The following is a 23,821-nucleotide window of genomic DNA, read 5'->3' as shown; positions in this document are numbered from 1 at the left end:
TCCGTCGGATAAATCTCTGCATACGTGCCTCGTGTTTCAAGGGGTGTGTGTATTTTAAGGTTTGGGTTACCTTTCCCCCAACTTGAATGTGTTTTCATCTGTTTAAAACGAAATCTTTCCTTCCCTCCCAGGCCAGATCTGCTGAGATCTGAAGGTATCCCCAGTGTGGAGGTGGTTCCCGCTGCTTCCCCTTTGTCCGGAAGTCCCAAAATGTCCACCTCAAGCAGCAAGAGCCGCTATCGGAGCAAACCACGCCACCGCCGAGGGAATAGCAGAGGCAGCCATGGTGACTTCGCAGGGATCTTGAAAAACCAGCCAGCGCAGGAAAATTCACCGCATCCCACTTATCTACACCACGCTCCGTCCCAGTACCCTTCTCCCCATCACCATCATCCTCCACAGCGGCAGTACCAGCAAGCCCCTCCTGCCGTGTCTCAGAGTCACCATCCCAGACTCAATATGCACGGACAGGACATTGCGACCTGCGCCAACAACCTGAGATATTTTGGCCCAGCAGCAGCCCTGCGGAGCCCACTCAGCAACCATGCTCAAAGACAGATGCCTGGCTCCAGCCCTGATCTCATCTCCACGGCCATGGCAGCAGATTGCTGGAGAAGCTCTGAGCCCGACGAGGGCCCAGCCAGCCCCTGGGGCTGTTGTCAGGCTGAGCCTTATGAGCCCTGCCTCCAGTGCAGGCCAGAACAGTGTGGGTCCCTAGACATACCCTCTGCTGAGCCAGTGGGGAGGAGCCCTGACCTTTTCAAGTCACCAGCACAAAATCCCCTCTCGGAAGATGCCCAAGGTTCCGAGGAAATGGAAGAAAATGAATTCAAAGGCTGTAGGTCTGCGTCATCCCTTGGCATCCCTCATCACATCACCCCCCCAATGCTACCTCGAAACACAAGGCCCCTGCAAAAGGTAAGCTGTAATGACAGCCTCAGCACGGGATGTCAGAGCCCGTCATGTTGTGCGTGTTAGAAAACCTGCATCGTGCGTCTATTTTGTAAAAGGAAGAGATGATGAAAGCATGAACAGAGGTTTCTTTGACTTTCAATAATCTCTTGCCCCACTGCTTAAGGGATAGATTAGAGACTGTGCTTTAGGAACTACTGAATCAGAGGACCGATTCAAATGTATCTAATTTAGAAATAGATAAATAACCATATACTAAGGATATGTAATCAAAACTAGAACTACCCTAGCCTAGTCCTGATGGATGTTGTAAGAAGGAAGGATCCCATTATAAAACAAGTTTGAAAAACATAGTATTCTCTGTCCCCTCTTGGAGATTCCTAGTGCACATCGACAAATCCTAGGCTTTAAAAAATCATATGGTTCCTTGTTTAATCCAGCATTTCCCTCACCTATTTGGCCGCAATGGCTTTAAAAATAACATCTATTAATATCCCATGGAATTAGCTTTCTTCACAATGTATTTTGGATGGGTGCCTGGCTGGCTCACTCGGCAGAGCATGTGACTCTCGAGCTTGGGGTCATGAGTTCAAGCCCCACGTTGGGTGTGGAGCTTACTTAAGAAAAAATAAAAGATTTTTAAAAACCAATATATTTTGGAAAACACTGCCTTTATGAATAACCATCATGACCCAGTGAGGTCTCGACCACTGAAACCTGTTCCTCTCCTCCTCACCCACTGGCTGCCTAGGGTTTATGAGCTTGGAGGCAATCTGCCATAGTGAACCTGGCAGCCAGAGAGATCTGAGTTCAAAGCAAGGCTCTTCCACTTAGAATCTCTGAACATTGGTGTCCTTGTCTATAAATGGGGCGCATAGTGGACCCTGCCTCATTGGTTGATGTGAAGATTAAGTGAGTTAATACATATAAAGCACTTAGAAGAGGACCTGGCATGTAACAACCTTCCAAAAATGTTAGCTCATCTTGCTAATGAGTTAAAAATAAGATTATGTATGAAAAGTGTTTAGTACAGCGCAAACACCCACTCAGTTCTCAGCATTGCTTCATCTCGTCAGCATTCATCAGGAGTGCAGTTGAAGGAATGAAAGGGTCTAAAATGTAAATTAGTATGTTTCAGTCAACTAGACATTTAAAAGAAGTTGACGTACCTGTCAGGATGGCTAGAATCAAAAAGACAAGAAATAACAAGTTGGAGAGGATGTGGAGAAAAGGGAACTCCTGTGCACTGTTGGTGGGAATGCAAACTGGTGCAGCCACTGTGGAAAACAGTATGGAGATTCCACAAAAAATTAAAAATAGAAATACCATGTGATCCAGTAATTTCACTTCTGGGTATTTACCCAAAGAAAACAAAATAACTAATTAGGAAAAATATATGCACCTCTGTGTTTATTACAGTATTGTTTACAATGGCCAAGATATGGAAATAACCATCAATGGATGAATGGATAAAGAAGATGTGGGGTGTGTGTGTGTGTGTGTGTGTGTATACATACATTCATATATATATACAATGGGATATACTCATCCATAAAAAAGAATGAAATCTTGTCATTCGTGACAACATGGATGGACCTATAGGGTATTATGCTAAGCAAAGTAAGAAAAAGACCAGTACCATATCATTCACTTACAGGTGGAATCTAAAAAAAACAAAACAAATGAACAAACACAAAGACCCAGAAATTGATTCATAAATATGAAAAATAGATTAGTAGTTGCCAAAGGGGAGGAGGGTGGGGGAATGGGTGAAATAGGTAAAGGGGATTAAGAGGTTCAAACTCCCAGTTACAAAATAACTCACAAGGGGTGAAGAGTAAAGCATAGGGAATATAGTCAATAATGTTGTAATAACTGTGTAAGGTAACAGATGATAACTGTATTTATTTTGGCAAGCAGAGAATTATACAATTGTTGAATCACTACGTTACACACCTGAAACTAATATAATACTGTAAATCAACTACAATTAAAAAAAAGAAGTTGAGGCTCAGAGCTACTGTCTCAGAACTGTATTTCTTCCCCCACATACAGTGCTGTTGCTGACAAAGCATTCCCAGAGATTAAATTGTGTTTTGGGTGGTGAATTTGGGTTAATCTGTTCTCTGCTCCCCCACCCCTATATGGCCAGTAACGTGTATTTTTTTGGTAACAACTTTATTGAGATGTAACTCACGTATCATAAAGTTCTCCCATTAAATGTACCACTCAGTTCTTTTATTCACAGTTACGCAGTCATCACCAATTTTAGAATATTTTCATCATCCTAAAAAGAAACCCTGTACCCTTTAGCAGTTATCCCAGTCCGCTCTCGAGTAACATGTATCTTTGAACCATTCTGATGCCATTTTGATGTCTGTGGGCTGGCAGGCCAGGGAGCACACACCCTATACATTTGGCCTCATTGGAAAAGTACTCCCACAAGGCAATTCAACTTCTCTTGACCGAGATCCACTTCCACGGTGCCTTGGGTAAATGTTCATCTTGGCAGTCAATATAACCCCATGCCTGTCCTTTCTACTCAAAGAAGCATATCAGAATACAAATGGATAAGAGTGATGGTATATTAAAACTGACTTTAAAAGTAAATCATCCTCAACCTTTGGTATAATTACTTGGACCCAGTTACCCACCTCACAACGGATGGTACTAATCCAGTGCATCATGATTCTATGGGTAAGGACAGTTGATTTTTTTTTTTTTTAAGATTTTATTTATTTATTTGACAGAGAGAGAGATAGCGAGAGCAGGAACACAAGCAGGGGGAGTGGGAGAGGGAGAAGTGGGCTTCCTGCCAGGCAGGGAGCCCGACGTGGGGCTCGATCCCAGGACACTGGGATCATGACCTGAGCCGAAGGCAGACGCTTAACGACTGAGCCACCCAGGTGCCCCAGGACAGTTGATTTTAAGTTTAGCTTTTCTTATGTTCTTGAAGAGAGATGGACTCTTCCCTGTGAAGGAAAATCATCTTCTCAGACAAGACACTTATCCAGCCTTCCAGATCAACCACAGAGCCCTGGCAATCCCAAGGCCTCAGATGTCCCAACCAGAGCTCCCCCATCCTTACCAACATGCTGACTCCATAATGCACTATGCACCTGTTTTGTATTCATGGTGAAATGAGAAATACGGTACAAGATATGGTTTCACCCTCAAATAATGTATGCCTTAGCAGTGCAAATGAGCATAGTAACTATAATATTAATGAAAAGGTGATTGGTACATAGAAGGGAAAAAGTAGTTGTTGGGTTTTGAAGAACTGAAAGATCACTTCTTGGTGGAGTCCCTATGTCAGGGCCTGGAACCATGAATGACAATGATTACAAGAGACTGCCCCCAAATCCAAGACCTTCTCTCTAGTTTCCCCTCCCCATCACTCACCTTGGATAGTCTCATGGAGTCCTTACCTACTGGAGGGCAAAACTCATTTACTCGGTTCTGTGTGTCTTCCAGCATCTAGGACAGACCCTGTCCTCATGGACACCGAGGAAAGGTTGCTGAATGAAAGTATATATGTTCATTTTTTTTAAGATTTTATTTGAGAGAGAGAGCACAATCAGGGGGAGTGGCAGGTAGAGGGAGAAGCAGACTCCCCGCTGAGCAGGGAGCCCAATATGGGGCTCGATCCCAGGACCCTGGGATCATGACCTGAGCTGAAGGCAGATGCTTAACTGACTGAGCCACCCAGGTTCCCCTGAAAATATATATGTTTAAAGATGACACTCAGCAAACTGCTATTCAGTGCCTTCTGATTATAATTAAATCTTTTACAAGGAGTGTGTGTGAGAGAGAAAGAGAGAGAGAGAGAAAGAGAGACAGATTGAGATAAAACTCTTTCTCCTTGTTCTCCTCAGAGTGGAGATGACTCCTCTGAAGAGGAAGAAGGGGAAGTAGATAGTGAAGTTGAATTTCCACGAAGACAGAGGTAAAACCAACAAACACATGTACTGCTTTCCGGGTAATGGGGAAAATCCTGAGTTTGGCATACCTTCTGTTCAGTCATAGGTCACCTTCGAACAACCACCTTATCGGGAGATTCGAATTCACCATTCCTGTTTTCCCATTGCCACATTTTGGCCGCTCACTATGCATGGTGGATCCTAGTTCATCAGAATTCATTTCTTAGGAACTTCAAGATAAGGAACATAAATTCGAATTCAGGGTTACAACTGAGAATGGAGTGGGCATTTTATGAGAGATGGCCATGCTGTTTTGTGGATAATTTGATGAGTTTCTGGTGTACCTTCCTGTATTAGTCTCTGGCTGCTCTAATAAAATACCACAGGCTGGTGGCTTAAATAATGGGAATTTATCTTTCACAGTTCTGGAGGCTGGGAAGTCCAAGATCGGGGTTCCTAGTGAGGACTCTCTTCCTAGCTTGCAGACAGCAGCCTTCTTGCTGTGTCCTTACAGGGCTGGTGTGGGGGGAGAGGGGTGGTATGGAAGAGAGGGGTGTGGAAGGGAAGGGAAGGGAAGAGATCTTCCTCTTATAAGGTCACAGTCCCATGGGATTATGGCTGTACCCTTATGATCTCATTTGACTTTAATTACCTCCTAAGAACCTATGTCCAGATTCAGTCACACTAGGGGTAGGGCTTCAACATATGAATTGGGGTGGGGGAGGTGATGGACACAATTCAGTCCATAGTACTCTCCATGCCTTTGGATAGTATGCCTCAAATTAAGTATAATTAATTAGGTTGAGTTGTCCTTCAGCCCAGCCTTAAAAATAGCTTCCTGCCTAGCCAGAAAGAATAATTTTGCTGGTAGGATTAAATTTAAGAAGGACCACATCCCCCTACTTCTAGAAGAAGAGCTGCCTTCATGGAGGAGTAGGGAAGCTAGTTTTCCTCCAAGAAAGCCTTTTCTGCAGTACACGGTCTGTTCTTGAAGAGTAAAGCTCTAAGAACCCTCCAGGAAGGCTTGTGTACCTGCCCAGAAACAGGAATTCTCTGCAAACTAAGAGACTCCTTTGGTAAATTGTATTCTGGGTCCCCACACTGCACAAAAATGAAATCTGTTCTCATCCCCTGAGCTACTCTTGCCACATTGCTATTGCTACCTTATTATCTCCTTGGTTTCTCCTACGCAGTGAGATTGGATCCCAGTAAAATGTCTTTTCATTCTCTGAACTCACTCTACTGACATCACAGTTACATTACTTCCAGCTTTGTTCCCATGACACACCATGAACTCAGCCCACTTAATGGCTTCCTGCCCTTCTTAGCTGCAAATTACTTGTATGTTTTTACTGCATGGTTTTGCTTTTCATATTATAACATTTTTCTCGCTATCTCCTGTTACCAGCCTTGAGATGTTGTATGAATCCTACTTTAATTTCCCTTTCCCGCACGGGCTCTTTTCAGGTTCCTTGATTCCCCCCACCACCACCACCACTCCCAACCTCAGCCTATCACCTGGCCTGGTCAGTGGCAAGCCTCAGATCATATGCCATCAAAATCCCTTTGTACTAAGAGATACAGAAAGATCAGACAATGACAGAGGAAAAAGGCAGTCTTCTTTTATTGTTTTGTTTTGAAGCCAATGTAAGCTAACAGCATTCTTATTTACTAGTCTACTTATAAACAACGGGAAAGAAATGAACTTTTGCAAATTATCCCGCCCCCTGCCTGCCCCCCACAGATTTGGCCTCATCTGAGCTAAACTCACGTGTTAACTGGAATGAGCCATTAACTGACGAGGCAGTGCCCCCAGCTGCAGAGTGAATGTTCCTCCCAAGCTCATCCCCACTGAGGGTCAGCTGACAGGGCAAAGGCACTTGGCCTTTCAGGGCTGCCATGCCCAATAGGCAACGCAGCTGGGGTTGAGGGAGAGGTAGAGAGTGACACGGAGCGGGCTCTGAGTAGACCCAGCCCAACTGCAGCTCTGCCTTCTCAGGTGATGTGGCCTGGAACAAGCCACTTTCCTTCTCTGGCTCCGGTTTTATGTCTGGGAAATGAGTTAGGCCAAGAATTTCCCAAGACTCTCTTACGTGTAAGAATCTGAGAGGTCTGTGCATAAGAAGCAGGACGGCTCCACACCATGCGTGTGTGTGCACGCTGTGACCCGACCGGCTGAGGTTTTCAAAGACCAGTGGTAGCCATCGGCTTTGGAATATAGTGTTTAGCCACATAAACATACAAGCCAAATGAAAAGGGCGAGTCACATTTCCTTCTCCTTTGCTTGAAAATTAAATAGCGTCCATCTATCTGTATTCAAATCTCCCTCGGGGGTCGGGAGAAACCTAGATGACCTCTCGGCGAGGCTATGATTGACAGGCGAGGAAAGCGAGGCTATGATTGACAGGCGAGGGAAGAACAGCAGTTGTGCCTGTGATGAAGATCCTCTGGTTCTTTGTGGTTCTAGGCCCCATCGCTGTATCAGCAGCTGCCAGTCGTATTCCACCTTTAGCTCTGAGAATTTCTCTGTGTCTGATGGAGAGGAGGGAAATACCAGCGACCACTCCAACAGTCCTGATGAGGTAGCGGACAAACTTGAAGACCGCCTGGCGGAGAAGCTAGATGACCTGCTGTCCCAGACGCCAGAGATCCCCATTGAGATATCCTCGCATTCAGACGGGCTCTCTGACAAGGAGTGCGCTGTGCGCCGCGTGAAGACGCAGATGTCCCTGGGCAAGCTGTGCGCAGAGGAACGTGGCTACGAGGTGGGGCTTCTCCCTCCTCCTCTCCTCACTGTAGCTCTTTGGGGTCAGAGCGTGCCTGGGTCCCTATGGCCTTTATAATTATCATTTAGTATATGAGATAAAACAGGTGCCTCCAAGAAGTAAGTGGAGTACAGAGATACACAGAGCTCCCCAGTCAGGGCAGGTCTCCCAAGTGAGACTCAAACATCGAACAGCTCAGGCCTCCTTCATTCTAAGATTAGGTCAAACATCACCTGCTCCTGACCCCGTCTCGCTCCTCCATGTCCCACCGTCCCCTGGATGATGCTCTCATAGCACATGGGACGCTCGAGGTCTTGCACAGCACAGGACTGTCCCTGTCTTGGGAGGCAGGATAGTGTGGCCGAGAGTGCACATGCACACCCAGCCTCCGACGGCCTGGATGCCAAGCCCAGCCGGGGTTCTCTCCTGGCTGCCATGCTGGGCCAGCTGCTAACCTCTCTGTGGGTCAGTGCCCTCGTCTGCAAGGGGGAGTGATGACGGCATCTGTCTCCTAGAGTGCTTGTGAGGATTAAGTGAATTTCTAGACGTAAAGCCGTTACAGCAGTGCCCAGATCATAGCCAACACTCTGCAAGCAGGGCTGAGGTGGTCCTGCTGTAACTGCCATCATCATCATCGCTGTCATCACCTCTCTAGGTCTTCTTTCTCCAGAAACCCGGCAAGGGCGGGACCTGGGCTCATTTACCTTAGCCAGCAACCCAGTATGGTGCCTGTCATGTGGGAGGTGTCCGAAACGTGTTTACTAAATGATTGCCCAAATGGATTAATGTTTTATTTTGTCTCGACTTTGCAGAATCCTATGCAGTTTGAAGAATCGGACTGTGACTCTTCCGATGGAGAGTGTTCTGATGCCACAGTTAGGACCAATAAACACTACAGCTCTGCTACTTGGTAATGGAGGAAAACCCATCCTGAAGATCTCATGACTATACTGGCATTTCAGATCGTTCCCCCCCTCCCCCCAGACTCTTTCCCCTCTCTCCTTGCTTTTTTGTCTGGGAAGAGAGCTGCCCCATCTTTCTTACCCCTAGAAATGAGCTGCAATAACAGGAACATGAGACTTCGCAAATCTCTGGAAAAAAATATCCAAATGAAATTAAGTCTCACTGAACATTTCAATCAAGAATGGCAGGGATCTATTTTATTGAATATTCTAGCTACTGTAACATTGATATTTATTTTTGTTTGACATTTTAACACTTTGTACTGTAAAGAGTGAACTATATATGATATATAGGGAGAGACAATAATTCTTGCAAAAAAAAAAAAGAGAGAGTGAGAGAGAGATAAAGGAAGAAAGAAGTGGAATTTAGGAGCAACATCGTTGGGAATTTGTGGGGCCAGGAGGTATTACTGCTACTTGAACAGGGGACCAGTTTTTTGGCCATAAGTGACTGAAGAAGAGCCAGAGCAAGACATATGGATTATTTTAGAAAACAAAGAACAACGAAGGAAAAGCAATTCCAGGTAACTTGTGAACAGACCACATTAAGTTCAACCAGCTTGTCCAAACAGGTGATGGAAATGGCCTAGAAAAGATTGATGACCAGATACTTGCACCCAAGGCCTTTGAGGGCATGTGCTTACTCTAGGAGGAAAAAGACAACTACACCTGTGGAAGCTGATTTCATTTTAAAAATCTGAAGCAGCATCTGGTAGTGAGACTTACAGATAGCGTCAAACCTTGTCTCTGACAAATACTTCCCTTTTTAATGCTGTCATCGTCATGACCTTGACAAACGTGTGACCTTGACCAGTGTGTTGATTTTTCAGACTCAAGTGCCATTTTCTTGTAGCCTATTTCCTTTCCACCTGTTGACCACTTCCTTTAGGAAAAAAGGCGGGGGGTGGGGTGCTGATAAGAGAAAAAGGGGATTTACAACAGTATTAGAAAAGCAAATGTGGAATTTGTGAAAGTACATTCTAACAGTGTCTCAGTTCCACCTCGTGCAGAAGATGGGACCGCCCCTCTGTGGAACCAGGTTGCTTGTCTACTAGAGTCATATTCATTCAAACAGAACAGACTTTGAAGGCAGCTAGCACGTGTGTGAGTCTGTCCAGTGTCCAACCGCAAACCCCACCCCCCTCGTTTTCATTCATTAACTCATTCCATCCGGGAAGCTTTAGGGCCCGGCTACCCCTAGCAGGCACAAAGGCAAAAGAAGCGACTGGCAAAAGGCAACCCCTTTCCCACCACAACAGCATTTTCCTGAAATGCAACCTGTAAAGTGTATTTTACTGCACTCCGGATCAATGCAGTTTGGAACAATTGGATTTGGAAATTTCTGGAAAGAACTGATGCCGAGCAGCAGTTAGAAAGATCTGACACTGTCCAAGGCATGAGGTCCTGCTTGGCTCCGGGGTCCTGGGCTTTGAAAAGCACCCCAAGGTACTTCAGGGTGCCTTGGCTTCAAGGAAATTTTTATCTAGAATTTTATATAAAAACAGGTGTTGGCCTAGTTTCCATCTCTTTCTCCAAGAAAGGTTACTGTCAAATAACCTCTCTAGGCTCAAGACCTGAAGACCCTGGCTCAACTCTTTGACACTGCATCACACTGGACGTTAGGAAAGACTTACACATACAGGTATTAAACTATTTCCAACACAGATGAAACTGTTGCCCCCCTTCCCTCGGTATCACTGATTGCATCAGCCAAAAAGGAAAGGCGGAGGGACTTTAGAGCAGTTCCTTTTGCTTGTTTGATCCCTCCATTTGTTTACATTTTATGTTGAGACATTGATTTAAAATTTAGTGTCTATAATTTATAGCTCTTAGGTAGGATGAAGGAGAATGTTTAACTTATACAGAGAGCAGTATTGTTTGCATTAAATTATTCCATTTTGTATAAATTCTGTAGCTGGACTACATGAAAGATCTTAAGTTATGGCATTATTATCATTGTTATTTTATTTTATAATAATTATTCTCATTTTCTGTCGATCAGAAGGTGTGGTTTACAGTGTAGCACAATGATTGTGTGTATTGCTAACCATGAGTAATGATGGCTTTTTATGATCTTTATGAAGGAATGAAAATGGAACTGCCATTTGGGAGCTCCCTGGTATTCATCTTAGTTGTATTCCCTCATTTTCTGTGTGCAACAACAATCATCTGAGGATGCGGGTTCTGCCCTGGAGCCCGGTGGGTACACTGTGGTTTTGACTTGATCCTAAAAGCTCCTGGGTGGGCAGATGACTGAGTGGATGGACAAATACTTCAAAAGCTGTAAACTTTCTCAAGTTTCTTAAGAAATAAAATCATGGGACTACATTAGAAGCAAAAAGAGAATTATTTAGTGCCCTGGGAGGAACTGACCTAGGGGGTTGCCGCCTGGGGCCCGTAGGTCAGGCAGCGCCGGGAGCGGGCAGCAGGTTGTCCTCTCCTTCCTACCGGGTCCCATAGCACCAAACTCTTTTTTTTCTCCTGGCTGGGAATAGCAAAGAAACATTAAAACAAAATGACATAAAATGCCTGGCTGTGATGTCATCCAGTAAAAGATGAGAGAAATTCTAGAAGGAGGCCTAGTCACTTAGAGGGTCATAGGGCTGGAAAGGTACCTCGAAAGGCCAGAGTTTCCATCCTTGGACTTTAGACCCACACTGTCCTCTGACTCTCTCTGCTTCGTTGCTTCTGGGAACAGAGAGGCTACAAGTCTACATCCTCTTTCTCTCTAGCATAAAACACACTTCAGCTCGTCCAGTTCTTGCCCACCTCTAGTGGCAAAAGAGAAACATGAGGGTCAGCTTCTGTCTTAGCACCTTTCAGTGATGGTCTTCCTAGAAAATCTGATACCTGATACCTCATAATTTTGATGTTTTTTTGAGTTACCATCTTGACTGCCTGTCATGATTATGCCATATATACCCATCTGGGTTACTGTTATGAGCATGCTAGGCGAGCAGACAGTGTTGAATCTTTAGTCATTCACCGTATTGTCAAGAGTTGCATAAAGTTCCACACTGAACATTTTTATTTTTAGTAGAAGTGACTAGAGGCTTCAGAAGAGAACAGTGTCCATAGTCTAGGTGAAAAGCCTTCTCTATCCCAGCCTGGCCCTTCACTGCCTGCCTTGAGCTAACCAGGACAGTTGTGAATCGGTGTGTGTTTCTTTGAGAACAACTTCACAGTCATCTGAAGAGTGCTGCATCCAGAGCTCAGGGAATCGAAGAGTGGATTCTTCAGTCCTCAGGACCATGCAACATGCTGTAAGGAGCCTCACAAGACTATGATTTCAAGCTTCAGTGTTGATTGAAAGTTTAGCCCCCTTGGGATGAGCGTTCACATTCATTTAGCATCTGTTTTTGACTGACTGCAAGATAATGGGTTTTGTCTTGCAGATGAACATTTGGTTCTGATTTTCATCTATTTCTAGATCATGTCCTCTGATAACAATTCCTATTAAAATGGCTTAGCAGAGGGACTGAGAAGCCGACATCCACTTTGAAATAATAGACCTTACCGCCAGTGAAGTTTCAACCTGTTCGCAAAATTGTGGGAGCTCCTACTCAAAAAGGGTAGCGATGCTAGCTAGCTCTGCTGTAAGATGATTTGGTACAGCCTACTTGAATTTCAGATACTTAAAAACTTTAGTATCAACAAATCATCCTTCTAGAATTAAGGATTCTTAAAGTAGGACTTAGTAAATACTAGACATACATTTCAGAGCCTCATTTTTGCTAAATTTCCCTCTCACCCCAGGTAATAGATGTGATGGTATTGGATTTTCCTGGTACCAACCCAATTTTAAATGCCCTCCTCTACTATGAAGAATTGACATCCTTTCCATGTGAATGCAGCCTTATTAATCAAATAATTTACTTTTTTATCCCCATGCCCTTTTGTCTCAAGTTTCCCCCTTTTCGTAAAATGTTCCCACTTGAACTTTCTGGAACTGAACTCTCCAGAAGAGAACATATTTGGAACCCAAGGACTTCCTGCCCTGCCCTGCTCTGCAGTATAGTGTGTTTTGTTTTTCCACTAGAAAAAGAAACCAGAAACCAAACTACTACTGCATACCGCCATCTACCACCTCCACCCTTGAACACCCAAGACTGGTGTTATTTATTGATCGTCATATTCTTTCCACAGCCTCAGAACCTCTCACAGCAGGGCACTGGGGACAACTACCACTTGATTGGAATTGGTGTGTAGGGGGAGATCTGTTTTGGCATCCCAATCCGAAGTTCATAATTAATTTTCTCAAGGCGGTTTGATATCTTGAGTTAGCTCTGAAGGGAGAGTGACAGGATCACACCAGTGTCCTCCTTATGGAGGCCACCCTGTGGCTGTTGGGGCATCAGCACCATTGGCAGGAAAAAAGGCCACTTGCTTCCGCCCACTGCCCTTTTGGATGACAATTCCAACTGAGTAATTTCCAATCACTGATGAATGGAATTCCAAAGTGTCTCTGCATTTACATCATTTCATTGTGTTCAGTAAGCATGTTCCTCCCTCCCCTTCTATGAACAAAGTTAATACGTTAAGTCCCAGTTACTTCTTTCTTAGACTCCGTGAGGCTAATGTACCAAAACAATGTGATATTCTTTTTAAGACTTTGACTTGTACTGTTGGTATGAATTTAGTGCCTTTCCAGGCAGCAAGATTTTTCTTCTTCGCTGATTTCATAGAATAAATGCCCTAGTATACTCCTACCACCAATGTTACCAACCTCATAGACTAGCACCTAAGAATTACATTAGTCGGCTTGTTTGCATGCTACCGCCAACATTGCAAGCGCCTATTCAAACTGGAATGAACAAGGTTGCCAAGTGGAAGACCCTTCTGGAACCCGGAACACTTCTCAGGGACAAATGGCAGAAGAAGGGGAGCTCTCAAAGCACTGCTTTGAGAAACAGGGTTACCTCCAAAGAGTTGGGGTAAGGCTTCTGTTAACTGTCACGTGATGAGGGCATCGTGGCAGGATTTCACAGAGACAGGCCCCTCCGTGGATGCAAGGCCGCTGTAAGGAAACCTCCAGCCGAATGCCAGGCTTACTCCCTGGAGCCACTTCACCGCACTCGGGAGCGCTGGCCCCTGGCCCCAGGTTGCTGCCCGGTGTCCTGGCAGAAAGGGTCCTCCGATGGTGCCACGCAGAGGGCCCCACAGTCAGAATGTGCCAGCTCTTAGGAAGATGGCCCTCAGGGACCGTATCACCTGGGCGGCTCTCCACCACTTGGATTCTTTATTGCAATAATTGGAGTTCCTATCAGTTTGGAGCAAATTCTTTCCTGTGGTTAAGTCTCAAAATGAGCTTCCTCATCTGTCTCCCCGGGGTCTCCAGTCCTGTCAGTCCCCCGCTCCCTGTGGTTTCGGACGCCAGCTCCATTTGTACTGGGCAATTGTACGGTGAGGGGAACGGGAGTGACGATCGAAGCAAACCAATGCATGGAATTAAACAAAAAGTGTGCTTCACTCCTTTCTGGTCCTGTCTTTTCCTAAGGTGCTATGTGGGTCCTGACAGCTGCCTTCACCTGTCCGGGCACTTGTCAGAGCTTTCGGGAAGGGAAGACTCGACAGGCAGGGTGTCCTGCGGCCAGGAAAGCCGGGGGTGGAGAAGCTGGTTTCTGTGGCTCTGTTGTTTCAGACACACCCACAGAAGGAAGGGAAACCGTCGTTTTCTTTCCTCATAGTCTCTTCTTGTTTTGTCACAGCCTGGACAGGTGCCTTCCTGCCTTCCCACGGCTTCCCCGCTGCCCATCTTGTAGGTCCTCCTCTGTTCCTAGTGACCCCACTATGGAGTGAGTGCAGAGAAGAAAAAGGGGAAAACAAAAATCTGGCATCCAAAGAATCATAGTGGTGAGAAGCCTCCCAAGAGTGGAAAGCTAAAACACCATTTTGGATCGTCTGCTTTTCAGCCAATCCTAATTCCCACCGGCAAGGGGAATGGAAAGTTAGCAACATGTCCAACACACACCACACAGAACATTAATATCCATTTATTTGGGAAATTGCTTTACCTGTAAACTCACAACTGGTAAGGCACATTGTAGCAAAATCATGGGGGGAGAGACAAATACAAGGATCTGTGAAGGGCAAAGGGCACATACTTGCAGTAGTGTAGAAGACGCTGGTTTCCCCCTTCTCTCCTCCTCCTCCAGAACACAAAAAGCTACAGATTTCACACAGCCTTCTCCTCACGCCCCCACTCGTTACCAAGCTTCTCTGAAAGCAACACATCTTTAAAAATGAAGTTCTTGTTGTGTTTTTTTTGGATCATACCATGTCCCTAGAGCACAGCTTGGGAACTGATGCTTCCTACTGAACAGGAGCATTCTCAGGAATGCATGTAGAACAGTGGGCCAAGTGAAAGCCTTGGCAAGACTTTGGCCAAGCCAGATCAAAACCCAGCAGGTGACGCCCAAAGGCAACAGTTCCGGTAAGAAACGATGAGTTACTCCTGTAGGGTCCGGGATCCCAGAGCTGGTCAGTTTAGGTGCCAAGGTCCTTGTGTCCCTGGCAGCATTAACCCAGGCCTGTGCCCGTTCAATACCACAGCTGCAAGAAGCAATGACAGCTACAGAACATTAAAACATCACACAACAAATCCAAAACCCAGTTTCCCTCTTTGGATTAAAAGATAAAAGTATTCCTCAGTTATTCTCAACAAATGACAACATGAAAAAAAATAGAGGGCACACTGGCTGATAGCTGAGTATACTGAATCCATTCTCCTAGCAGGAGGATGGAGAAAGGGTTCATACACAGAAAGGATAGATTAGAAAATGTACTGATAGTCATTTGGTTCAAGTGAGCCAAGGACACTGCCCCATTCAGACAGGTAAGAATTTCTCCAGAACATACCTAAAACACAGAGTTTGCTGCATTCGTATTTAATCTATTTGCAATCAGCTTATTTGTCAGGACATGCAGCTAAGAGGTTTGACATATATGGTAAGGTCAGTGCATCTGAACACAAAGAGCATCACGGAGATCACTGTGCATTTGAGCTGTACGTGCAAGTTCTGCGCAGTTCGTCAGCTTGTTTCCCTTGGTTTATGGAAGAGGTAGCTCATCAGCAAAAAAGTAGTACACAATACTCTTCGAGAGGCTAACAAGATGAAGGGTAATGTCAGTGATGTGGGTTCACGTCATCATTTATACCACGAACACCCACTAGGGACTTAAGAGGAGAACACCTATCACAACAGCCTACCACTTAGAAAAAGGGCACTCTGGACAAGGACAATCAGCATCTTCTCCTAAAGCAGCTCAGGGCTTGGCAAGAGGCAAATACAACAGACCACCCTGAGTTCCTTGTTATTCAACAGAATATAAATAGGGTTTTCTAGAAGGCCATCCGTTTCACAGAGTGTCCTGCTAAGCCAGGACTGGTTTGAGGACCTGGTACAATCCCCCTTCTAGGGCACAGAAAGTCCTTTATGAAAACACTGCACACAGATGAAGAGTGTCCAAATCACCTGCTGAGGGTAATTAAAAACAATGAGGGGCTGCAGAGGACCACACCATCACACAAATAAGCAACAGAGTCCAGGGACGTGGCAAACAAAAAACCAAGATCACGTGTCCTTTCTACTATTTAGGTGATTCGCGTTGCTTATTTCATTCAAATGCAGGTCCTTCTGACTAAATTTTTTAATGAGGGTTCCAGGAACTAAGGCCACCAGGGCAATGGCCAAAAGCTTGAAGACTGTTTCCCAGGAGAAAAGAGCATCCAGAGAGGTAAGAGTTGACAGGATGGAACCTGTCTGCACACAGATAAAATTGTACGGGACCAAACCTGGAAGAAAGGGAAAGAGCCTGTTACCAGGGGCAGCAAGATGAGAAACAATAACCCCTCAGAAACGTCCCCAGGAATTCACAACCATGACTTCAGATTTTTTTTGCCCAACTCCTGACCCCTAAGCACATTACCTCTTTCCCCTCTCCACCTCTTCCCCTCCTTTCCTCACTTCCCATAAACTGCCCTGTTTAACAAAAAGACTTGAGATGATTTACAAAAAATGCATGTGGTACAATAAGATAAAAATATTTTTAATAGGAAACAAAAAAATAAATGAAGGATACAGGAAATCAGGAGATACAGTTAGTACGAGAAAGTGTAAGGTTCACACATTTGCTAGAAGTGCCCTCAAACTGGGTTCTGAGGACCCAACAGCCTAAGTAATGAGAGGCACCAGCATTATGAGATTTATAATATGCATGAGATAAAAACAAGTTTCTCAGAAACAGCACTACTTTTGCGTTCTATACTGTCTCTAAGAGATCATCAAATCCACTGGATCCCCGAGAAGTCTGACTGGTGGCCAGACAGGCTGGCTGTTTAACAATCCCCTGGGGAAGCTGTTAAAAACACATCCTTGGGCTCCCCCCACCCTCCCCCAAGATTCTGGTTACCTGGGCCTGCAGTAAAACCCAGGAACCTGCATCCTAACAGCTTCTCCTGACCGCCACTCCTGAGACTAATTGGTTTGAGACCCCCTGATCACTCAGTCCTCCCCTACAGTAGACGATGCCTCAAGATCACAGAGCACTCAAGGTCACACAGCTTGTCAGAGAGGAGACTGGAAGCCCAGTCTCCAGAGTCTTTCCCAGCCTCCTGCCACCTAGGTAATCACAGGCTGCTAACTGAGGAACCAAGACACTTTGTCTGAAAGCCAAATGACCGGAATGAGCTGTGGTCGATTTTGCTTCGACTTAAGATCTCAATTTCTCTCTCAAGCGTTCCCTATTACTAGCAGCTGCTCAACCACAGATTTGTTCTGTCTGACCTAGAAGTCCTGAGTAGTCAGTCTTTCTCTCCATGCTCTCAAGTAGGTTTACGAGAAGCACTCCTTGCCTTAGGCTTCCAGGGGGTGGTTCACCTCCAGTGTGAAGACAACAACAGTCACTGACTTTACGGGCTGATCCAAGGCCCAGACCCGGAGAAACCATGCTCTTGTCCCAGCCCCTCACCTGGCCCAGTTGCTCTGCTCCTTTCTTCAGCCTCCACCCTTTCTTCACCCACACCCCCTCACTCCAGCTCAGCTTTCCTGCTAGCATTTCCTGAGACCTGGCTAAGGGCCAAGTGGCTCATTTTCCACAGAGGATGCTACCAACCCCAGGGCCCAGCACAGTGCTGGCCACACAGCAAGCGCTGAATACCGCTGTGGGATGAACTATCCTTACTTTTCCCCAAAGTAGTTTTATGGGTTTTCTGTTCAGCCCTGAGCAGATTTGAAATCAGGAATGATTACTGGAGGTCGCAACTCTTGATGCTGTTCTTCACAGCCCTGGGCTCTCAGAGGCAGACACAGGCCCATGTGGGTAGGCCTCCGACACGGCAATGCTGAAGACTCAGACTTACCCCACCAGCTTCTTACCAATCAGAACAGAGAAGAAGAAATGCACAATCGGGATGTTCAGAATCGGAGCTGAGAGGTTCAAGAACCAGTTTGGCGTCATGGGGAAAAGTCTCAAAAACAGCAAGAAAAAAAACAGGCTATTTCTATTCTCCTCCACCTGTAGCCAAAAAAGACAAGGCCATTAAGAAGCAGAGGATCTCTAGATATTGAAAATCTGATAGCACCAAGCACTGTTCTAGATACTTCATATATTCTGTTCCTGAATCTCCCAACAAACCTCCAGGGTAGAGACTGTTTCCTTCATTTTTTTAAATTAAGATTTTATTTATTAATTTGACAGAGAGAGCACAAGCAAGGGGAGTAGCAGAGGGAGAGGGAGAAGCAGGCCCAATCCCAAGACCCTGGGACAGGGGCAGACACTTAACTGACTGAGCCGCCCAGGCGCCCCTGTTTTCCTCATTTTTATTTATTTTTGTTTTGTTTTGTTTTTTTTGTTTTGTTTTGTTTTCCTCATTTTTAAAATGGAAGTACTGGGGCACCAGGGTGGCTCAGTCGTTAAGCATCTGCCTTCAGCTCAGGTCATGATCCCAGGGTCCCGGGATCGAGCCCTGCATCAGGCTCCCTGCTCGGCGGGAAGTCTGCTTCTCCTTCTCCCCGTTCTGTGTTCCCTCTCTCGCTGTGTCTCTGTCAAATAAATAAATAAAATCTTCTAAAAAAAATAAAATAAAATGGAAGTACCTGAGACTCAGAGAAGTCAGGAACTTGCCCAAAGTCACAGAGCGCGTAATGATGAAGCTGGAATTTGATCCCAGGTCTGTGCCTCATGAACAGACCAAAAGGAGCCCCTAAGAGCTCCAAAGCAGGGCGGGGGGCCACGGTAGGAAATTCCTGCCTGCACACCCCTCAGGGCCCTGAGGTGACCGTCAGGGGGCCCAGCACTCGGTTGCGGCCCCTCCCCTTACCTTCCTCTGCAGCAGGGACACTTTCTCAGGAAAGTAGGAGACCACCAGCTGCTTGCCAAAGACACTGGAGAGCAGGTAGCAGCATGTGGCGCCCACTGATGTCAACACACAGCACAGCAGAAGCCCCAGCCATGGTCCGAACAAAGCACCAGCTAAAATATTCTGCAAAAATAAAACAAACCCCTCAGCCGTTAGAACATCTGCTGGCTACCAGTCACCTTGTACTGGGGCCCAAGAGTCAGAGGTTCCCTCCTCTTCCAGTGATTTTCCCAACCCACACCCAACTCCCATTCTAAAGGGGCGAATGAGCAGTGATGACAGGGCTGGGAACTGTACCCCTGGCCTTGGTCTCTTCACCTTCCAGACAGGGATGAGGTGAACACTTCAGAAGGCAGGAGAACATTCTCTGGGACAATATGGGTATACAGCCCCCCGGGCTGCTGCGCGGGCTGTGGGCGGTCCTGCGGTCAGGAGTGTTCCAAGAAGGGAGAAATGCAACTCACACGTTATTGTTACCATTTTAAATGAACAGAAACCATGAATTTTCCTTCAGTAAGACCACCTAAGCCATATAAAACGTCCTCTTTCTTTGCTTCCTGCTGGAATTACATCTGTGGTAGAGAACACTGGGGGTTCCATGTTGACCAGAGCTCTAGCTGACACTCAAAAAAGTCTTAGATTAAGAAAAATGAAAAGTGGGTGCCTGGGTGGCTCAGTCGGTTAAGCGACTGCCTTCAGCTCAGGTCATGATCCTGGAGTCCTGGGATCGAGTCCCACATCGGGCTCCCTGCTCGGCGGGAAGCCTGCTTCTCCCTCTCCCACTCCCCCTGCTATGTTCCCTCTCTCTCGCTGTGTCTCTCTCTGTCAAATAAATAAATAAAATCTTTAAAAAAAAAAAAGAAAAATGAAAAGTGAATAGTGAGCAAATACATCCTAAATACAGTTTGGCCAGTAGACGTCACCCTGCCGAACATGGGATCCAAGAGAGAAAGTAAAAGGGGAACTTCCAAGTGAGAAGGTGGGGGTCTGATGAGCACCTACTATAAGTGAAGTGCTTGACTACATGTCTTATTTCATCCTTACAACGACCCTGTGTCACATGCCATCCTTACACCATTCTCGCGGGGAGAGATTAAGTATCGTGCCCAAGCTCCTCCACTAGACAGAGACAGGATTCACTCCCAGGTAGCATCTGACTCTGCCCTGAATAGGGATCAGCTCAAGAGGGGAGGCAGGGGGCGCCTGACTGGCTCAGTCGGTAGAGCCTCTGACTTTGATCTCAGGGTGGTGACTTTAAGCCCCATGTTGGGCATGGAGGCTACTTAAAAAAAAAGAAAGAGGGAAGGCAGCTACAGAGGCACCTCCAAGAAGTCAGTCCCAGACCTCAAGCACCACACGCCTCCCTGTCTCTTTTGACATGGACATGTTTGCTTTTCTTCCAGTTTCCAGCCCGAGCCTGGAGTAAAGATGCCAAGGCAGGAGAAAAAAGCAGGACGGAAGGAAGCTTTCAGGGTCTCCTGCTCAGTCACTTAGTCATTCAACAAGTGCTGAGGGCCACTGTGCGCCAGGCACCATCACCGAGCCAGGTGCTCTCCACGCACCGTTCCATTTAACCCTCCACACGACAACGCGCAGGAGTAGCCCCAATTTCCAGATGAGGAAACAGAGTTGGAGAAGTTAAAGGGTTGCCCGTGGTTACACAGTTGAGATTCAAGCCCACCCCAAGCCCTAAAATACACACACATTGACATGAAACAGCTGAAAATGCTGTGGGGAGGACAGCAAGGTTCCTCCTTAGAGCCTTAGGCAGCAACTGAACAGAAGCAGCCCACAGCGAGAGTGCATACCCACGCCCAGCGCCACAGCTCCGAGGGCGGTGGGGGGGGGGCAGCCTGGGGAATCAGGACGATTCGTCCTCCCCACACCCTCCCCATGCAGAGAGGTCTCCCCGGCCTCTCCAGCCTCACATCACCATCAACAACTTGCATTTGTTCGTCAAACATCTGGGAAGGCACTTCCCTGAGCCGGGCAAAGAAACACAAAGCTGAGAATCAGGAATGGGCCCGGTTCTCAAAGAACTCAAAGACTAGTGGAGAATACAGATTTTCAAAAAGTAGTAGAAAACAGTGCCAAGATGCAGAACGTTCTGGAAGCTCCAAGAGGAACAGCCGACCCAGCCTGGACTGTGTGTGTGTGTGTCTCCAGGACAGCGCGCAGCCATCAAGGCCTTGGAAACAAGAGGAGAGGCCGACTCTGGGGCCAGGCAGACACGGGTTCAGCCCCCCAGCCCCGCCCCTCCTCTCCCTGTCACCTCGGACAGTCCCTTCCCACCGCAGTGTTTCCTTATCTGTAAAATGGGATCATGACGCCCACACGCTAAGGCTGCTAGGAGAGTTAATAAGGTCAGGAAAGCAACCAGGACAGTGTTTGACCCAGGGGAGGCTGTCGACAAAGGGCCGCCACAGTACTCTTCCTCTGGACTGTGTGATTTGCAGCCTAAGGGCCCCTCTGCAAAGACAGAAGGTGGATTCCTGGTGGGCACAGAGGAGGGCAGGGCACTGACCAGGAAGCTGGAGCCAGGGATGGCAAAGCCCTGCTTGTAGAGGTAGGCGCCGCAGAAGAGCAGGAACACGCAGGCCGGGTGCTCCTTCCGGTACTCTCGAAGGACCTCGGAGAGCTCCCGCAGCTCCGCCAGGTCTGAGGGGAACCACAGTGACCTGGGGATTTGGAAAAGCGCATGGAAACGTGAGTCCAGATCGGCCTAGGACCTAGGAAAGTCACTTGTGCCTTCATTCCAAAGTAGGTTTATAAATGTGCCCATCATCTGGTTTGCTGGGAATGCACACACACTGGGAGCCCAGGGTGACGGGGAACCTGATACCACACAGCGGAAGAAGACAGAAGAGCCCTGGTTTGGGAAGCAAAACCTGGGTTAACATCTCAACTCTGCTGCTATCCAGCAGTGTGATCTCGGGCTAGTCCCTGGGCCTCAGTTTCCTTATAGGAAAAAATGAGTGGTAAGTGCCCTTTTAGTTCTCAGGTTTTATGATGTATTCTTAAGAGGCAAACGCATTCATTTTCAGGCAAGAACTAAATGTCCTAAATTGGCTTCCCTTCATGGAACGCCCCCTCCCCCACAAGCTTCAGGCCAAGGACAATTGAAACTTCACAGTGCTCCCCAGTTACTAGGTAAAAAGACTGTTCTATCGGTCACTAACAGGCCAATTAAAGACTCTCTGGGAAAGTATATCTGTCCCAGACCATAAACATAAGCTTCTTGGTAACATGTCAGGCTTGAAACCAACCCTTTCAAAGAGGCTCCCCCCTCCCCAACTCTTTATCTGGCCCTTAGGGCATTCTGAACCCTGTACAAGGGTTACGGTGCAAAGGCTACCTTGCCTCTGAGATAAGAGTAACCCTTGAATCCATCAATGATCAATTATGAGCAAACCCGCCTACTTGTCATCAGAATGTTTCTCTTAGTACGTCTGACATCCACAGCACAGCCTTCTCAACTAGATCAAAAGAATACTGTAACTGAACACAGTTATCCTCATATTCAAATATAAGTAACATCCTTGCCAACGCAAGGCTGTGCCAGGCACACTTCCATAAACTTCATAAACTGCATGCTACACTCCCGGGGAATCAGCCCGGCGGCGCCGCCTCCCGCCCCACCAAGTCGGTCATGAGAAGGCAAAAAGGAGAGACAGCCAGGAAGACGCGCGGACCTGATCATTAGTTCGTGAATAATTTAAAGTCCATGCAACACTCCTGAAGACCGAATGCCTGCAAGCCCCAACGGCAGAGCTGACGGGAAGCGAGATGGGCTGGGGAGGACGGAGGAGGGAGGCTCATAGCAGTTGTGGAGAGGGGGGCTGCCGGTCCCCCCTGGGGCGAGGGTCGGGTTAGGGCTGGGCCCGGGAAGGCGACGGGCGCACGGCTCCCGCGGCGACGCCACCGCGCCGACAGAGGCGCGCGAACGGGCGCCGCGGCGATAAGACGCCGCGTTTCCCTCTGCAAATCAGCGCCCTGCGTGCAAAGCCAGCGATCGCGCGCCCGAACTGCACACCGCGCAGCCGGCAGCCCCAGCCAGGGCCCCGACTCCCATCCACCCCGCCGGCCCGACACCGGACAGATGCGGCCGGGCCACCAGACCCCGATCCCCAGTCCCAGAACCGAACCCCCCGCCCCCGACGCCTCCGCTTCCGGAACCGAATCTCCCACTCCCAGACCCCCTCCTCGGACCTGGCTCCCTTCCTCTGACCCGAACGGCGGCCCCCGCCACGCACCTGCCTCCGGTCTCCTCGCCGGAGGCCAGCGTCCGCCCCCGGGGCAGTCGCGTCGACAGCAAGTACAGGGCGAAGGTGGAGCCGACGAAGACCAGCAGCAGGCCGAGCAGGGGGCGCATCTCGGCGCCCGCTCCCGGACCCGCCGAGCCGCCGGGGAACCTGCAGCCAGCTCCCGGCCCGGGGCTGCGCGCGGCCTGCGCCTGCGGAGCGCATTCACGGACGGACCGGGGCGGGGTCCGCACCAAGCCCCGCCCCTGGACCCCGGCCCCGCCCCCGGCCTGGGCTCCGCGAGCTGAGCGGGCTTGTTGAGATTCCAGCCGAAACCTGTCTTGCAGCAGCTCTACTGTGCGTCTGCCCTCCTTCCGTCTGCGCATCTTTTTCCATGTTTACCTCTGTTTCTTTCTCTGCTTATTTGCAGGCTCTTTGCCAGGCGCTGGGAGATCCAGAGGTGATTCACGAGCCCTGCCTGCAGCGAGCTTGCAGTCTAGTGCTCAACACTCTCTTGTCCACCCCCAGCTGTGATACAAAGCAAATACAGCCAGTGCTCCAATCAAGTGCGGTGGGACGGTCATAATGACCACAGAAATAATGAAAATTACTTTTTATTGATTCCATTATCCCTACCCCTCACAACAATCCGGCAAGGTTG

General features: G+C 47.6%; 2 protein-coding genes across 14 annotated transcripts in view; one reads left to right on the top strand and one right to left on the bottom strand.

The window, feature by feature from the left end:
- Positions 1-10,261, top strand: part of MAP3K13 (mitogen-activated protein kinase kinase kinase 13) — a 167,206-nt gene extending 156,945 nt beyond the window's left edge. For all 12 annotated transcript variants that reach the window (XM_064584064.1, XM_064584078.1, XM_064584068.1 and 9 more), the window contains 4 exons: positions 132-918; positions 4,788-4,858; positions 7,300-7,597; positions 8,410-10,261. In XM_064584064.1, the coding sequence (XP_064440134.1) occupies positions 132-918; positions 4,788-4,858; positions 7,300-7,597; positions 8,410-8,511 (1,258 nt within the window). In that variant the 3' untranslated portion in view covers positions 8,512-10,261. The remainder of the gene's footprint in view (positions 1-131; positions 919-4,787; positions 4,859-7,299; positions 7,598-8,409) is intronic.
- A 4,276-nt stretch (positions 10,262-14,537) lies between these two features.
- TMEM41A (transmembrane protein 41A) lies at positions 14,538-23,386 on the bottom strand. Of its 2 annotated transcripts, none has more exons than XM_045903214.3 (5): positions 23,173-23,386; positions 21,444-21,597; positions 18,881-19,042; positions 17,921-18,075; positions 14,538-16,354 (listed from the first exon to the last, which is right to left on the bottom strand). In XM_045903214.3, exons 1-5 carry the CDS (start codon positions 23,289-23,291, stop codon positions 16,210-16,212), a joined length of 735 nt encoding a protein of 244 aa, XP_045759170.1. In that variant the 5' UTR covers positions 23,292-23,386; the 3' UTR covers positions 14,538-16,209. The 2 variants fall into 2 exon arrangements, with proteins under 2 accessions (XP_045759170.1, XP_045759169.1); XM_045903213.3 differs by having other exon boundaries at positions 17,937-18,075.
- Between the last annotated feature and the right edge of the window lie 435 nt (positions 23,387-23,821).

Source organism: Mirounga angustirostris, unplaced genomic scaffold (genome assembly GCF_029215605.1).
Source record: "Mirounga angustirostris isolate CCGP_5_RB_7025 unplaced genomic scaffold, mMirAng1.0.hap1 SCAF_1, whole genome shotgun sequence".
Lineage (NCBI taxonomy): Eukaryota > Metazoa > Chordata > Mammalia > Carnivora > Phocidae > Mirounga > Mirounga angustirostris.
The sequence above is the reverse complement of the archived record's forward strand: the minus strand, read 5'-3'. Positions and strand labels throughout refer to the sequence as shown.

What these genes read in the sequence shown, in the direction of transcription:
- TMEM41A (XM_045903213.3), bottom strand. Translation starts at nt 23,291, where the DNA reads ATGCGCCCCCTGCTCGGCCTGCTGCTGGTCTTCGTCGGCTCCACCTTC. An exon ending in TCCCTGGCTCCAGCTTCCTG is followed by an intron (nt 19,043 to 21,443) that starts GTCAGTGCCCTG and finishes TTATTTTTGCAG; the next exon opens with AATATTTTAGCTGGTGCTTT. An exon ending in TGTCCCTGCTGCAGAGGAAG is followed by an intron (nt 18,076 to 18,880) that starts GTAAGGGGAGGG and finishes TTTTGGCTACAG; the next exon opens with GTGGAGGAGAATAGAAATAG.